The 18,267-nt window shown below is 39.0% G+C and overlaps 1 protein-coding gene across 1 annotated transcript in view; it reads left to right on the top strand.

Annotated features, from left to right (window-relative positions):
• Positions 1-17,548, top strand: part of PPAT (phosphoribosyl pyrophosphate amidotransferase) — a 50,724-nt gene extending 33,176 nt beyond the window's left edge. Inside the window, exons 2-11 of the mRNA XM_075500112.1 lie at positions 1,749-1,815; positions 5,302-5,508; positions 6,863-6,975; positions 7,095-7,240; positions 8,528-8,600; positions 10,469-10,620; positions 11,875-12,002; positions 12,309-12,530; positions 13,304-13,424; positions 14,873-17,548. Of these exons, the coding sequence (XP_075356227.1) occupies positions 1,749-1,815; positions 5,302-5,508; positions 6,863-6,975; positions 7,095-7,240; positions 8,528-8,600; positions 10,469-10,620; positions 11,875-12,002; positions 12,309-12,530; positions 13,304-13,424; positions 14,873-15,048 (1,405 nt within the window). The 3' untranslated portion in view covers positions 15,049-17,548. The remainder of the gene's footprint in view (positions 1-1,748; positions 1,816-5,301; positions 5,509-6,862; positions 6,976-7,094; positions 7,241-8,527; positions 8,601-10,468; positions 10,621-11,874; positions 12,003-12,308; positions 12,531-13,303; positions 13,425-14,872) is intronic.
• The last annotated feature ends 719 nt before the right edge of the window (positions 17,549-18,267 follow it).

The following is an 18,267-nucleotide window of genomic DNA, read 5'->3' as shown; positions in this document are numbered from 1 at the left end:
CTAAATTGGTAAAATGGTGTAAGCTTTGTGGCAGTGAAGTTGAGCTTCCTTTTCGTTCATCAGCACTACATAAAATGTGTCGCCCAACGGCTTGAAAGGCCTTTCCTTGAGGATGTGTGCTTTGCTCTTTCTGGCTATTGATTTGGTTGATGTTTAAAGGGACAGCGTCAGTACTTAAATGGAAATTGCCTGTAATATTAACATTTCAATTTAAAGTTGCTGGGTGCAGTCTATCAGCCCTCGGGTTTTACTACCATTCTTTGTGTTTATAGATGGGACATCTTCCCAAGTTAAAATAAATGCATTTAGGAATATCCTCATCTCTGATTTTTCTCTTGAGAATCATCTGTGTCAATAACAGGGTAAATTCGTTCAGATACGTGTGAAGTTTGTTGGTTTGGTTTTCTGTAAGCAAGTGTTCTTTACGATTTTGCTTTACATGCAGCTGGGGCTAGTGACCAATAAAGGGATTTTAGGAATTGGAGAAAATTTGTAATGAGCATGGTCAGTTGTAGATTAGCATCCATTCTGTAGATTTTTTTGTCCCCAGTTTTATTGTTGCTTATACTAAATAATTCCAGTGACTTCAGTTGAGTTAAACCAGTCTAATGTGCAAATAGCATCTTCTTCTAATATTCTAAAAATTTTCTAAGTGTTTCCTTTTTTAAGAAAAACATCTTTGCTTTTCAGCCATTATTATTATATATATGGACGGGAGTTTACCAGTCCACCAAAGTCCCTGTGAGTGTTACAGGCGTGGTGGGTATATGGCGGCAGTTTTGTTAGAGGCAACACTCTGCCTTATTCCAGGAAGCCTTTTAAAGGAAGATCGAGTGGCCTGCACTGTTACCCACAAAAAATCCAGTCTGCAAAACATACCTCTTCAATGGATAAGGACTGAATTATAAACCTTGGGCAGCTGTGCAGTATTCTGCCTGCTTCTGGCAGGGCAGCGTCAGGGAACCTGCCCGTGTGCTGGGCATGTCCGAGCGTGGCGACAGGCCTGGGGAGAACAGGGAGCAGGCTAGGGAAAACTGTCATTTCAGCTGATACAGCTCTTCTGCTCAACAAAGCACACCTGCCAGCCCTAGGTTGATCTGCTGTAAGAGAAGTATTTCCATTTGCAGTGATGCTGTACACCAGGCTTGTTTTGCTTGAGTTCAGAAGCTGTGATGCCCGATACTAGTTTTATGTGCTCAAACACTTTTATCAGAGGGTCCATATACCTTTTAGAGGTGTAAATGCTAGCTTGACTGCTTAAGTGCAAGAATGCAAAAGCTTCTGCATAGGTGATCAGTGGAAGAGACAATGCATTCCCTTAGGCAAAAAACATCAGTTTCTTAACACCCCTCCCCAAACCAAAGCAGAAATAGAGTAGTGCTATAGAGCCTACTACTAGAGCCTAGACTATCACTGCAAAGTGGCTTTTCAGATTAAGCATCTGCCGTTATTTTATGCCCACACTGAAAGAGGACTCCAGTAAGAGCCTAAGCCAGTGCTTATTAGTGGAAAGATTCCCACTGAATTCAGTGGGCTTAGGCACAAACCTTATGTTACTGTTTTGAAATAAAGCATAACATGGGCAAGAAACCAGTTTTGATTACAAGCCTGTAAAATGAAACAACAAATAAGCTTACATTAAAATTTTATGTTGTAAAGAACAGATGAAAAACCACCAATCCATTGTATGTTAAAGCATTTCATTCTAAGAATTTCAGTGCTTTATATTAATCGTATTTTGTCCATAGGGGCCAGGAGAGTGCTGGAATTGTGACAAGTGATGGAGAGTCGTCCCAGGCATTCAAAGTGCACAAGGTAAAATGTAAATTAATGTTTTGTGGATGGCGAACTGAGATGCATGAAAGTTTGTTTCAGCTAGGAAACAGAATAATTAGAGGGAAAGTAACATTTTGATGGACTGTTTTGGTTTTGTCAGTGATAGTGTCTAATTCTGTTATTTGTGCAACTTCTGTCTTAAGCGCATGTTTGAAAGAAATACGCCAACGTTATCCTGCTGGGTGTATCCATGCACACAGTGGCAGACACACAGAAGCATCCAGACCAGGCTACTGATGTCACAAAAATTACTTACCAAAGTCACCCCACACCTAGGGTGTTAACTCTGGAGGACTGATGCGACTTGAGATCAAGAGAAAAGAAATACAGTTACAGGCTATGCACAAGCAAATGGATGACTAATTCTTGCATTGGTGAGACTCAAGGAAATGGTAGCTACTTTACCCATAGGTAAAAATAAACAGAATAAAAGATTGAATGGATGCCTGAGTAGATCATGCAGTCTTTCTTGAGCTGAGAGAATCCCAGGGGATGTTAAAAGACATAAAATGGCCATAGCCTCAAAAGTATTTTGCCAGGAGAATACCTGTGTGCTCTGGGGATATTTCTGCTCATGCTGTATTGAATAGTGATCAAGAAAAAAAAAAAAATCATCCGCCTATTCCATCCTGGAAGAGCAGAGAAATAAAGAGCAGGAAGGGAGGAAATAAGGAAGAGCAGGAAATAAAACTACATCAGCAAAATAACCACGGGGCAGTTCTTGATGTGTGTTCTCTGACCGCAATCAGAAAGCAGTTTGTCTTCATGTTCAGAGGTTTCTGAGGAAGATTAATTAAGCTGTTCAAATGAGTCCAAGAGTAAGAACTGCTTTGCTGCAGCAGCATGTATATCTATGCATGACTGCTCAATGCCTCATGCAAAATCTTGTCTCATCAAGCATCATGTTTGTCGCCCCTTCAGGCATTTCCCGCCTCCTATCTGTTACTTACAGCCTGATTCACACACACACATGCACACACTTTTAAATGCAGCTTTTCTCAACTTCAGCACTGTGTTATCTGTTCTACATTCCTGCTCCTGCTTGGGTTTCAGCTTTCCTTAAGGTTTACAGGAATTCCAGCTTCCTTTACTGTGGGCTGCTGTATATATCCTGTAGTAAAAAGAGTTTGTCAGAATGAACTTCCAGCAGGTGATACCATAAATTGTAGTGTTTCCATGTTATTGAGCTGCAATACTTAGCTGTAATGCTGAGAATTTAATTTACTATCTCATCATATCAGCTTTGATATTTTAAGAGTTGCAGAGCATGTGATGGTTTCTTTTATCCTTGAAATATGTTTCTCAGCTACAGCACTTTTAAAGTCCGTAATAACCACAGTGTAATAAAGAGCCTGTGGAGTACCATTTATATGACTTGTTTAATCCTGGAAGTGGTGCTAATGTAACAAACATTTGGGTCTGTTACACTGGTGAAAGTATATTCAGGACTCTGACTTGTAAACTAGTCCATAAAAATGTCAGTAGCTGAGATGCTACTGTATCCATTTGTCCTGCGAGCTCCGGTTGACTGTTCTTCATAGCAGACAACAGGATAGAAAAGGTGTCTGCTTCTCACTGCATTGATTTACTACCCAATGTTTCCGTGCAAACTCACCTTTGTCAACAGTTTAAGGCAATACATGTATTAGAATATGAACTGGAACACCAAAGGCATGGGTATGTGTTCCCTTCTGATTGTTACCAGCCTTTGACCACAGATTAATAGCCCTTGACAAAGGCTATTAATCCTTTGTTTTAAACTCTCCCAGAAAGACTCATCCAGATTTGTCTGTCGGAGCCTTTCAGCTAGATTTGTATAACAAAACATTACTGTCATAGCTCTATTAGCTCAGGATGTGGAAAAACTTAAGTCTCTTGTATAGACATAGCAATGTCAGTAGGAGAAAGACTTTGATTGTTTCACACTTGAATATGCAGAAAAATACATTAAAGTAGCTATTCATCAGACCATTATCATGTTCTGGCATGTACCAGGCCTTGTATAATACAGACATATGATTGTCTTAATTGGGAACTTTTTATACTGGTGTAATTCACATTTGCCATCCCACACTAGTGCAATCTAAATCAGGGAAATATTTCAAACTGCAATTAAAAGATTATGTACTTGTGTAACCAAATCTGTTTTAAAGCAATATTGCTTGTTTAAGCTATTGCAATGCTTAACACGGTCACATCCATTAATACTGGACCTGTGAACTGCCAGATCTCCTGTTAGGATAAAGTTGGCCTAAGTAAAATAAAAGTGCATGGTTGCATTTCTGTACATATATAAGCACATGACATAGACTCTAGACCACCTTTATGTCATCTGTGAGAAAACAGATGATAATTGATCTGGCATAGAGTTTGCTGAACAATTAAAGCAATCTTATACCAGTTTGACAGTTCGAGGCAGTAACTTTTTAACATGATAGTAAGTATCCTAAAACCACATGTGCAGCCACAGCCTCTAGGTATTCTGAGTCACAGCACAAAATACCCTAAAGCTGAGCTTTCTTTAAGCTCTTTTGGTTGAGCTCTGAAAACAGTTCAACCAATTTCTGTCCTTCCTGTCCCATCCCACTCTCTTGTCGTTGTACCTACAGCACAGGTTATGAACCATTCACAGCTTCAGACCTCTCCCGTGTATCTTTGAGGGTCCTAGAGGAGTGTTATCATGTGTGCTATTGTGTATATCACAATTACTAAGTGTGATAAGGAAACCAAGTGTAGAAGGATGTTCTACAGGCAGCGGCAGAAGCAGGAGTTTGTAGAAGGACCTGGAATCCAGTCTTAATTTCTACTCTCTGTGCAGTTTTTTCAGACTATTCCTGCTGCTAAATTGTCTCCACATAGCGCTTGTTGCCAAAAGAAGCTCTTGACAGCTGACTAAAACGTTTTGATGCATTTCTGCTTTAGATAGAAGGCAACCTGGCTATATGAAAAGTTTGTTTTAAGTAAACAATAAAACCTCTTGAAAAAAGCTTTGCTTCTGACATTGGCAAGAATGACAGTGGAATCTAATAAACATTACTATGGACCCATTATAAAAGTAAATCCAATATACTGCTAACTTGTAAAAGGTATTCTTTACATAGAATTCCTTCTTGCAACTTTTTTCTTCTTTGCCTGTCTTCTGGCAGTCTTTTTTCTGGTGTTTTTAAACCACACAACAGTTTGGTAGTGTTTTTCAGAAGATGCATTTTTAGTCAGAGAATAGATTGTTCCATGAAAATCCTCAGCACAAAAATGTATATTGCTTTATTTAAAAACAGGAGTAATGGGATCTGATATATCACTGTGACACCTACTCCCCTTCTTTCTTCCCCATGTCTTTGAGGTTATTTGCCTTTCTCTTAAAGTTGCTTGCATTAATGCTGTACCAAAAACAAACACAAGGAGAAATGAGAAAATTGCCAGGAAAGCAAAACCAAACAACATTTTTTTCTTTTTCTCCCGAAGGGAATGGGTCTTATAAATCATGTCTTCAATGCAGACAGCCTGAAGAAGCTGTACGTTTCAAACCTCGGTATTGGGCACACGAGGTACTCCACCTCGGGAATTTCTGAGCTGCAGAACTGCCAGCCTTTTGTCGTAGAGACTCTTCATGGGAAGATCGCTGTGGCACACAACGGGGAGCTAACAAACGCTGTACGACTCAGGAGGAAGGTTAGTATCTCCTTTGAGAGGCTCCGGCATCGTTTCTCCCTGAGTACGAGGCAGCAACGAGCAATAAGTTTGCTACGGCTTTTCCTTAATACCAAACTGCTTGGGGTAGTGAAAGAACCCCATAATCAAAATAGATCATTTCAGGGGAAAAAAATCCTGGGGAGGGGAGGCATTTGTAATTGTCACAGGGGATAATTCACCAATCCTCTAGACTGATGGTCACATTCTTATTGATCAAGTGAGAAAACTAACACAGCCATAACAAAAGGTAGCTTGGCTTGAAGCTCTGCCGCTTTGTGGTGGCTGACAGAAGGAGCAAATCATATGCTTATGCGTTGTAATATGAAATGTCTCATTTGGAATATTGTCTTTGTTTGTATTTCTGGCTTGCAAAATTAATCATAAGCACTGTCAGGACATAAACCAACAAATGCCAAATTTTACAGTGTGTTTGGCTAGAAGGGTATGTGTTAAAGAACCAAATTAAAGTTTAGCAGATGTTTCGTTGTGAAATCTCTTCCATGATATGTTCCATCCAAAAGCGAGAGGACATACTCTTGCATTGAAGTGAGGCAAATGTGTGGCATGCCCAAAGAAACCTAGCCCATCTTTAATCAGAGCCAGAAGTGTATGAATGGATGGGAGAAAAAAAACAGTGGTGAGGAAATGTAGATGTAGAGTGGAGAGTCGGAGTTACGTGAAATGTAAAATGATTTCTAAAGATAAAAATTAGGAACTGTTATGCATACAGCATTGAATGGGTTGTAATAGTTGGCTAGAAAGACTGCAGATTTTCTTCTCCCTTAGAAGCATAAATACGCCAAGACAGAACAATTTGACTGACCAGGTCTAGCAAACTTTAAGTTGTGGGATTTCAGTTTTTTAATCCCACTCTGCTTCCTTTCACACCTTTCTTTTGTTGTTGTTGCTTTGTACCCAAACCACCATTCTGCCTTGATATCTCTTTCCATATCTGCTATAGGTAATTTCATATTTTCCCTTGTATATTTTACCTCTCTTCCTAGAGCAAGCAGAAGCACAAAGCTGATTAAATGGCTGAAACATGAATTTATGCCCCGAATATTGGTGATACTAATTTTGGTTGCATGTGGAGCAAAGGAATGAGATGCAAAGGGAGAAATGTAGTACCAGGCATAGGTGATTGTACCAGCTCTTTTTACATATTTGGTTTGTTGGAAGAAATTTGACATTATTATGATCTGATCACCTGGAGCACTGATACGTTTTAAAACATTTGTTCATTGCACAAAGGTGGTGTTAGATTAAAATCTGAGCAGTGTTATGTGGGATTTTTTCTTAATGTTGGTAACACTTTTGTTTTGTGTCTTAAAAGCTTATGCGGCATGGTGTAGGACTGTCAACCAGTTCTGACAGTGAACTGATCACACAGCTGCTGGCTTTCACACCTCCTCTAGAAAATGACGATACAGCTGACTGGGTAGCAAGGTGAGGAGGATGGGTTTCAGAATCAAGAATGGCAATCTAATCTCAGCATGATATGCAGCTGTAAATGCACACAGCTGTTTGTGTGACACACAATTATGTTCACCTATGTCTCATTTCAGAATAAAAAATTTAATGAATGAAACTCCAACTTCATATTCATTGCTAATTATGCATAAGGACATAATCTATGCAGTACGTGATCCGTATGGGAATCGCCCACTCTGCATTGGTCGCCTTATTCCAGTAGGGGACATGAATGGAAAAGGTAAACCATACATATATATTCATATACATACACATGCACATATACATATATGTATATATATAGTTTGTGCCTGAATCACAGATATATAAGTAATTAAAGCTACACTTACTGAGGTGTAAGTAGGAATATGTGATGCAAAAGTCAGTTTTGAAAATTCAAAACAAAAAAAAATGTTGGTAAGGAAAAAATAATTTGTAGGAAGTCTGCAAACCTATTTTCTGTTCCCAGCAAAAGGGAATCCTAGTCACCTGATGACCCTGTCAGAATTAGGCAGCCCAACTGTAATAGAATATTTGTGAAATTTTAATTAACATCTCATCACCTAAACAGGAAAGCGGGGATGAACAGAATCACAGAAGGGTTGAGGTTGAAAGGGACCTCTGGAGGTTTCAGCTGGTCCAAATCCCCTGCTGAAGCAGGGCCACCTAGAGCCAGTTGCTCAGGACTATGTCCAGTCCAGACACAATTCTGGTTTCTTCCTTTCTCTTGTAGTAAGGTGGCTGAAAAGTGCTGGATTACTGGCAATGTATTTCTAAATTCCAAGCACTCCCAGTCACAGGTAGTACAGTAATGGAACGCTATACAATCAGTTTATGGGAAAAATTCTTTGTGTTCCTATTTAGCCTGCAAATCAACATTTTCCATGAAGTGAGATTAAAATCTGTTCATTTGTATAAAAAGAAAATAATTCAAAGGCAAAGTAGTAAATGCTTCCATATCGTCACAAAATTTGGTAATTTTAACCACAAGAAAAATTATCAAGATTTTTTTAAAGCATACAAACATTTGTACCCTATGTTACACAATTCGATCTTTCCTGTGCCTGTCTCTGAAAACTCTCCTTATTGGAGTTCAATCCAGCATCCATTGTAATCAAAAGGATCTATCTATCAAGACATTTAGCACAGGAAAAGTAAGGAGTTTCTTGTGTGAACAAAAGTAATTATGTATATCTAGAGTAACTGAACTAGAATTGGAAAAGTTTGAAATAGTGCAGAGATAACAAAGGTAGTTATCTGAATTGTCTCTCTTCATGAAGTGTGAATATAATGCCGTTACTTCCACTTCTGCCTAGAACAGGTTTATGAAGTTTACTTTTTTTTTTTTTTTAAATAATATTAGAGCAACTTTGGAATGCTATACCTTTTAGTTAGAAATTACAACAGTCTTTAATTGTGTACTTGGCAACCTAAAGCATAGCAAGCCAGATTCTGCAGTAGAAATGCAATTGTGGGGGGGTAATGGTAACAAGAATTGTGGACTCTTAACTGAAATCTTTCGTTTCAGGAAAAGACAACAGTGAAACAGAAGGATGGGTAGTCTCTTCTGAATCCTGTAGCTTTTTGTCTATCGGTGCAGAGTAAGTGCCCTGATTCTCACTTTATCTGAAAGCTCTCCTCAGGCAGCAATTAAATATTAAACCTCAAATTGCCAAATATCATAATCTATAACAACATGAAAGACATCAAGGATTAGTTTATTGGGCTGTTTGGAGGGGGTTTTTTTTGCCAGTCCTGTTTTTTGCCAGTTTATTTTCTTGAACAGATTAATGTAAAAGAAGAATTACATGTTCACAAAGTAACAGTAAAGACTACTTTACTGTTGTAAAGTAAATGCCTCTTACTTGTTTCATTAAACCTGGTTATCCATATAACTTTTTAATTTTAGACTCGTTTGCAGCAGAATCGTTGTATTACAAAATAATTCTTCAACTATAGAAAGGTTACATTGGTAGCTCATAGGCTGGACTAACCTGAGCTGTAGCATATGCTGTCTGATGAGCCAGTCTCCTTGTTTGAAAAAAATGATGGGCACCTGAAACTATTTCCATGCATGTAAACACCCATCAGAGCCAAAACATGAGATGACATTCACGTTACCTCTCTAGCTCAGATACTCTGAAAAGAAAGGTGTGATACTTTCTCTGGACAAAAAAAAAGAGAAGGGTAAGAAGCTCTTTGGGAGACCACAAATTGATCTTTAGAAGTTTGGAGTGGAAGGCAGTTGTGAACTAGAACATAATTAAAGTAAGAAAGATTATGAGGAAGCATATTTAATTTCCTAATCAGACTTTATAAATGTGTATTTGAGGACTAGACTAATAAGTAAAGTTGGATCCTCTTCAAATAAAAAATTGTGAAAAATTGCATTAAGAATACAACTACTGAATAAAAAGAAATGTAAAGCAAAATCAGGAAGCAACATGACTGCCCTTTAGACATCTTTTATTCCATTCCGCAGTGTTTTATTGTAGGTGGTGTTCTGTGTTCTTTTGCTGTAACTCCTACCCTGTCTCTGTAGGAACTATTACCTGTTGGTAACAGGGGCTTTCTTGAGACAATTTTTGCTACATATGGATAAGTGTAACCATTTTCTGAAACTTCTTCAAAATCTCTGTTAAGAGAAGCTTACCATGTAGGACCATCAGCTGAAGCCTGTGGGTTTTTAAAAAAACAATTTTGTCTAAACTTCTGCTGTAGCCTGTGCTGCTGCCTGCTAATGCTAGTATCTGACCAGCAAATAATCACAGATTTGCTCACCTCTGATTTTATCTCCAGAATATTTCAATATTTTGAGATAGATTTAGATTGAAATTGTTAGACTAGCCACCTGAGGACTCACTAAAGGATCTAGAAAAATGTTTAATAACGTTAAACATTGTAACATAATAAACCTAGTACTATTGTATATTTCTTCAGATATGTGAATTGGAATGTACATTTCCAATCAGCTTTATGTCATTCGGGGGTAGCTGCCTGTCACCACTAGACAGATATTTCTCTAGAGATTGGCTTGTGGGGCAGGATTTATTTGGCTACCATCTTTATTCTTGATTATGTTTTTTATATTGCATTATAATGTTTATTAGGTTTCATAGAAAAGTCCTCTAGTATTGATCCAGGACTAAAATATTATAATATATTTAATATCAGTTAAGCCTCTACTAGACCAAGTACTGTATGTCTCACATATAGGAAGAATACCATAATTCTCTGGTACTAAGTATTAATTTACTGCTTTTGGGTATTAATTCAGACTGTTTTAGTAAGGGTCGTTTGTCTTAGCATGTTGGTCTTAAAACACTCCAGGTCAAATCCTAAGATAGAAGCAAATTGTTGTGTTAGGATGTTCAAAAGCATTTTTTCCTGTCAGTTGAATCTTGTTTATATTTCAAAACTATCATCCAGGTTCAGGACATTTCTAAATGCTATGTATTTCTCTTTCAAGGTACTATCGTGAAGTCCTTCCTGGAGAGATTGTGAAAATATCCAGATATGATGTCCAGACACTGGATGTTGTACCAAGACCTGAAGGAGATCCGTCAGCATTCTGCATCTTTGAATATGTTTATTTTGCAAGACCAGACAGTATTTTTGAAGGTAAGAAGATGGAACGTACCAAGCTTCTCCCTAAATAGTGGGAGATGTTATCCTTGAGAACAATGACTCTGGAAAGGATCTGGAGCCATAATAGGGTACCACTGAATGTGAGCTTGCAGAGCAGGGCTGGGACAGAATGGGTTGGCACAGTCCTTGAGGACATGAAACTCATCAGGAGGAACATGTAACATCACCTTCCTGTTCCTGGCTGTGCATATGGCCTCAGCCAGGCTGCCTGCTGAGGCAGCCTGGAAGGGTTGCCATAGTCCTGTGGAAGGGATGAAAAGAGCCACAAACATGATTGAGGTAGAGAAAATATCCCTTAAAAGTGAGAGACTTAAGAAAGGAACTTTATTGGTTCTTGGAAAACTTTATAAAAATTAGAGTTATGAAACAGGATCTGCAAAACAACTTTATCTTGGTGTTTTCTTTTCAAGAAAGGGTTATTTCAGGAAGATGCTTTTGATATAACTTGTAAATCTATGTATTATGTAAGTACTTGGGGTTGCCAGTCTAATGCTTTTATTATTATTTCAGTAGAAGCCCTCAAAAATTGTCTCAGTGATAAGATAGTAGCCAGGACTCTCATACGTAACAAACAAGCTCATCTTTGCTTTCTACGACCATGCCATCTGTTGATCCTATACAGTTCCCCACCTTTATAAAGCCAGTTTCAACCCACATCCCTTTTTTTCATGATCCTCTTACCCTTCGATATCCTCACTTTTACAATCCTTAGTACTGCTGCTGTACCCTTTGCTGTGCCTCATCTCATCACAATACCTCCAGTTCCCTCTCATGTTGCAAATTTTTTAGGACCTTAAAAGCTTCTGAGGCCTCTTATCCCCTTACTAAATTTGGGGTGAATTTTGCCAACTGAATAAGCGGGCAGAGGCAGACAGCAGGATTGCACAAATTTTGTCTGCTGGAGAAACCAGCCTAAAAATAGAACATGCACGTTATGAGCAGGCAGGCATAATTTCTATTTCTTTCCTCCTGTAAATGGATTTTGTAACATCCACAGGACCTTTAGTTACCTGATTAGGACAAACTGGATTTTAATTCTCTGTGTAGTGATATGAATGTGAATGTAAGAATATGACATTATGGAAGGAAACAAAAAATGTCCTAGATTAGTTCTGGAGCTTTTCTCACTGACTTCTATGCCTGCAACTTGCCACAGAATTTTGTACAGCAAACTGAGAGGAAATCTGAATTGTGCATACCAGGAAAAACACTTCTTGCTGTTCTTAGGTCAGATGGTGTATTCAGTCAGGAGAAGATGCGGGCAGCAGCTTGCTATTGAAGCACCCGTGGAAGCAGACCTGGTCAGCACCGTTCCAGAGTCTGCAACCCCAGCAGCTCTTGGTTACGCTCAAAAGGTATATATTAACTTGCCTTTTTTTTTCCCAAACATATTTACACATACCTCTTTTTGTAATGGGGTATTATGGTACAGGCCATTAAGAGTTTTGTAGTGGTAAAGCTTTATATCTTGAGTATGCTGGGTACTCCTATTGAGTCATCTGCACTTGTTTTTTCTGTTGTTATTCCACTATATTAAGGTATTTCAAAGTTCTTTGGTTACTGTGAAGTCATACTAAGTCCTAAGGTTGCTTTAGAAAACAGTAAGTGAAAATAACCAGTTTTATAGATATTAATTCTGTTTAATTGTCTCCTGTTTACAGTGCGGACTACCGTATGTTGAAGTACTCTGTAAAAACCGATACGTAGGAAGAACGTTTATCCAGCCAAATATGAGGTTACGACAACTTGGCGTTGCAAAGAAGTTTGGTGTTCTGTCTGATAATTTTAAAGGCAAGCGAGTTGTTATCATTGATGATTCAATTGTGAGGGGCAATACCATTTCACCCATAATAAAACTACTGAGAGAATCAGGAGCCAAAGAGGTAAGTTACTTTTCAGTCAGTACAATACAGTTGTAAATAGAAGATTGATGGGAGGGTAAAGCACAGGGGTTTGTCTTCATTTGTACTATACATTGTTTCCTTACGTAAAAGAGCAAATGGGCAAAAAACAATGGCTAGTGCACGTTTATTGTGAAGACAGGTTGAAAAGTTTCTTTTGTATGACTGTAATTTTTGGGACATTAAGGGGGGAGGAACAGGTCTCCATTTATAAAGCAGTATCTGGCAAAGAGAGAATGGAAAACAGATTAGTTAAGATCAGAAAATCAAGTATCAGTGCGGTATTCCTGACCTTTGTGTGACTTGTGGTACTGCATTAAGTACAACCACAGTACAAACAGGCACATGCCTTAAGTCACCAGAGTGCAAAATTTTTAATTGATTAAGACTTTTTAATTGAAACAGAATGTGCAAGTCTGTCACTGGAGAAAAAATGTTCTGTATAATATTTGACTTTGTAAACTGAAACATGTGCATCAAGGATTGAACACCAGAGAAGGAAAGCAAAATCAGGATGGAACCTTTTAATAACGTTGGGAAATATTGTAAAAATAAATTATAAAACTGTCTTTCTCTCTCCTGCTGTGTTGGCATCTGAAAAAACTTTATCTTACTTTTAACCCTTCTGTGACTTCTGTGTAGTGCTGTGTTCTGTTCTTCATTATTATTTTGCAGAACTGGGACTTTGCTATTGTGTTATGATCTGCTGACCTTTACCTTATAGCGTTCTGTTTTGAAACTGTATTTTTATTCAGGTGCACATCCGTGTGGCTTCACCTCCCATAAGATTTCCTTGTTACATGGGAATAAACATCCCAACTAAAGAAGAACTCATTGCCAACAGACCTGAATTTCATGATCTTGCAAACTATATAGGTAAATGCTACTTTTTCTTTTTCTTTTCTTTTTTTTGAGAGAGAGATTTTACCTGTAAGTGTTTTATTGTCTACATCAAAATAAAGGACAACACATCAAGGCAACAGTGGCAAAACTGACTAAAAAATCATAAGGTTGATACACTAAATTTCTGCATTGTGAGTACCCTACGGATCAAACCAATTTAGTTACACACTTTTTTTTAACACAGTTAGTGAATTATATTTCTCCAAACAATAGAAGGCATTAGATTAATTGCATAATCATAAGTTACAAATAAGGTGTGACAACACAGCTTTCCAATACTTAGAGCTCCTTCTGGGAAAGTCTTTACAACAAGGAGCTACTGTAGGCAAGATACCAGGAAGAAAATATGTGGTGAAAATCTGTCCTGTAATGAAAAGCTAGTGTAGTTTCACTTTCATGAGATATTCATAAAAATATGTTCAGAATTTGTAAACACCCACTGATTTTTCTACAAATTTAAATTTATGTAAATAACTTTAACTGCATTATATATTTCACTTTGAAAGAAATGACATTTGAAACTAATCAAAGAATGTTAAATACATCTCAAATCTCTAGAATGAGTCATGTTTGCAGCAGAACAAAAGAAGAACCAACAGCTTATGTCGCTTGTGATGTGGCAAGTAACGTGCTCTCCATCAGGATATCAGCAACAGAAGTCATGTGAAGGCTTGTGAGTGAGGAGCTCTGCTATATATGGCCTATTGTGCTGCAAAATATTTTAAGAAATGGTTTAAGAACATAGCTGTGGTTACAGTTAGGAAACTGTAAACTCAGATTTCCTGTGTTAAATGCTTACTCTCACTGCCTAATATTGCAATGAATTATTTTCCCCAAAATTATTGTGAAGGGATGTTGAAATATTTCAAGTTGGTAGGATCTCATTTTTAAGTATTATTCACAAAATAGTAAGTGCAAACAATACAAAACTAATGATGTGAAAAGGCTATCAAACTTTCCTACTGCTAGAACACTTGCATGAACTGCATACTGAATTTTTTTTAACGTGATGGTCTTCCCCTCCTCCAAGTCCCAATAAGGGTTTGTAGTCCTAGGTGCGCAGTTTGGGAAGCACCAGCCGTGCATGCATCTGCTTCCAGACCCGAGCTACAGGGTAACTCTGGGAAACTATAGGGAGCTTAGGGAGTCTTAATACACACTCTGGACTTTGTTTCTATTTTTGCAGTATGTGTGACATATTTGTTCCCAACTCAGAACCTTCTGTTTAGATTTCAGTGAGTTTGCTCCCTGCACAAAGAATTTGAGAAGGGCAAGGCTTATTATGGTCTGATAATTTTTCATATCCATTCTCTTTAGGAAAGGTGATCCACCTCCATACAATGACAAGACTGCATTTCCAAAGAGCATTGCATTTGGTACAATATCGCAGCTTTAACTGATGAATTCTTTATTTCCTCTAGGAGCAGACAGTGTTGTCTATCTTTCTGTGGAAGGGCTGGTATCATCCGTGCAAGAAAGCATCAAAGCAAGACAAGAGAATGAGAACAGCCTTAAAACCCAGAAATCGCGTGTTGGAAAGATTGGTCATTGCACAGCGTGCCTCACTGGAGAGTACCCCGTAGAGCTAGAATGGTGAATTTTTAGTGGATGGACACCAGTTCATCTCTTGCTGAATGTACCTTTTTCAAAGATGCCTTCTTGCTAATAGTCGTCTTATATTTAGGTGATACAGAAAGCTTATTACAATTACTGTTACTAAAATACATCTTTACCGTACAGACTTACAGAAAGTCCGATGTGCTGATGAAAACAATGGAAGCAGATTAAAATACAAAATCATATAGTTTTGATGCACAGTTGTGCCTTCTATTTCCTCATAAAATATTATAAAAACCAAAGTATTTTTAATTATGTAGTGGTCCCAGAGTTTTTTGTTTTGGTCTTGCCCCGGAAGATATCCCTGTTAGACTTGTTCACAAAGTACAGATCACGAATTGTGTGGTGTAATTTCAAATTATCAAAGCCTTAATGCAAAAGTATGTGAAGTTTGCTTTTCTCCTTAGGAAAAATACCAGATTGTGAAGAATCAAATTGCTTCCTCAGCAGTTCTTCCTTAGGCTTTTTAAGAATAGAAGTACCTAACTTTTGCATATATAGCTGAACAGCCTTTATTAATCAAGCCCTTTGTAACAGGTTCTATGAACGTAATGTCTAGCATATGATTTTAAAAAATGAAGACTCAGGGAAATGCTCAGCCAAAAGCTCTCTAGTTTTATAACTGTAAAAATCTTTTTTTGAAGTCCACTGTAATTACATTATCTTTGTGTGCTTTTATCAGCTGCCAACAGGATGTGGAAGGAGAAAGAATACTTGGCACTGCCATTTTTTTTTTCTGTTTTACATCTTGTTTTCTCCAGGATAAGTCCTGACAATTTCTGAAGTCTGACTAATGCTCAGTGTGCTTTTCATATGTCAACGTCCAAAGTAAACTGAAAAATAGTAACTTTTCATTCTTAACAGTAAATACAATATATCAGCTGAAGAGTATGAGTTGTTCTGGGTATAGTCTTATTTTGCTACATTACTGCTGTTACAATAAATGTAATGTTTTTTTAAAAAAAAAGTTCTGAAGAACCATTAGCTATTGAATACATTGTATTTTTTAATTGGTCACAATTACAGTTACTTGTATACATGAAGATCACTGGGTCAATGAACCACTAGCTGAAAATGGAAAAGCACCTTTTGAAAACTATTGCAAATTTACGCACAATTGTAAAAATATTTTGTATACCTCAGGTTTTTTCACTGAATACCAGCAACTTAATTTTAGATTTTCTATTTAATATTGTGTGTTTTGGCCTTATAATTGTTTGTGATACTGTTACAAAAAAATAAATAGAAAAGTTTAAGAGCTTCTTCCTTCCCCATCATCTTCCACATAGTTGAGTATTACAGCACTGGTGATTAAATTCAAAAGGGAGCTTTCTTGCGTGGGATTTGTAGCAATTGTGCCTGATAGACAATCACAAAACAAAAGTCCCAATTCAAGAAAGCATGTAAATACATTTAATGAAGTCAAGACTGTGCCTCGTGCTGAGGAATCGGAAGCTACTTGCAGTCAAGCCTATGGGAGAATCTAGATTTTCAAGAGCATTGGGCTCTCTTACTTTGTGCTCTTCACCAAAGCCCAGATCTGCATATGGGGGGATGTATGTGGATCTCTTCTGTCTAATTAGCAAATTTGTTTGGTTTTTTAAACAGAACCATAACAATTCACCTGGACAGTAAATTGAGCAAAAAAAGAACAGGGTGGAGTCACTCTGAGCACCCCCTCTTCCAGATTAACCAGGGAGGAGTGTGAGAAAACAGAAAAACTGTCATTAATGTTTTTCACCTTTCTCCTTTCCTGCCCTCAAAAAAGCAATCATTTTTAAAAGAAGGGGTAAGTCAAGCTCTTAGGTTATAGATACGTGTGAGGAGCCCTTTCTACTCGAGATAAAAACTTAGGTGCGCAGTTTAACATGGTTGCAAGCAGAAGTCTGTTGACTTACCTGAATTTGTCTATAGATCAGACTGTACGTGAAACTTGTGCAAATACTCTTTTAACATGTTTTCAACAAAACTGGTATTTTTGAACTCTGGTAACAATTGCTTAAATGTGATTTGAACATTAGGTGGCATAATCCTGATTTCAGTAAAGTAAGTCCTAATGCCTTCTTTCCCTCCATGTTATGCACGTGAAATTACAAGGTCAGCCACTGTAAGCACTGTAATTTTTAGACACACTACATGCCTCATCTTAGCACATATTTTTCAAAACCTGAAGTTAAAGGGGAGATGCTTTTCAAGTGTCATCTTATTCTCCGACAGCTGGATTTAAGCTTCAGGTTGCCAGGCCTTTTTTAATCACATACAGCGGACACACACATGCAATGAGTATGTCGAGGGAGAAAAACCCCTCTGGTTTTAGGTGTCGCTGTTTGTATTATTTCAATGTTGTACTGTGAAACTGTTTCTGCTGTATTACCGATGTGCAACTGTGCCAAATTATCATTTGCAAAATGTGACAAAACAGTAGAAAGCTAATGTCTAACTTCTCCCATGCGTAATATTAAAAATGGTTATGAACTGGTGTGCTCGCTCGCTCTCTCTCCCTTCACTGCGCTCGCCGGCACTACGCTCCAAGGTTTCCTTAATAAAGCCACCTTGGAAGCGCCCTCGAAGCTGGAGCAAATCGCTTCGCGTCGCTATCCAATCACCCACCCCCGCTCGCAGCCCACACCGCATTACCGCTGCCGGCTCCCGCGCCCCTCGCCCTCGCTCCCCGCTGGCGCCTCTGAAACCCAGCCGAGGGGGAAGCACGCCCCGGCCGCCCCGCCGGCAGCCCGGCAGGGGCTGCCCCAGGCCCCGCTCCCCGCCGCCGCAGCTCGGCCGAGGAGCGAAGCGCTATCACCCGCCCGCGCGGCAAGGGCCGCGGCAACGGCTGGCCCACCCCGTCCCCCCGGAAGTTACGTACTTGCCCCGGCCCAACGGCGAGAGCACCGGCAGGAAGGCCCGTACCACCTCCTGGGGGGGGGAGGCGGGGGGACGCGGGGAGAGAGACGAGTGAATTGTGAGTGGAGGAGGGGGAACTTCGCCCTTCACCTCGGCTCCCTGCGTTTGTTTAGCCTCTTCCTCACGTCCGAAGAAGAGTTACCGGAGGGCTGGCAGGGCTCTGGTGCACTCGCAATTCCTCTCACCCTCAGGAAAAAATGGCGCCGCCCCACGCAGGCCGCTGGCGGACCGGGCTCAGCTTGTGGATGCCCAAAGAGCGCGACGGCCATCGGCCAATGAGAGCGCGCGTTACTGCAGA

Source organism: Mycteria americana, chromosome 4 (assembly GCF_035582795.1).
Source record: "Mycteria americana isolate JAX WOST 10 ecotype Jacksonville Zoo and Gardens chromosome 4, USCA_MyAme_1.0, whole genome shotgun sequence".
In the NCBI taxonomy this organism is placed as follows: domain Eukaryota; kingdom Metazoa; phylum Chordata; class Aves; order Ciconiiformes; family Ciconiidae; genus Mycteria; species Mycteria americana.
Note: the sequence above shows the minus strand (reverse complement) of the source record. Positions and strands in the feature narration are given on the sequence as shown.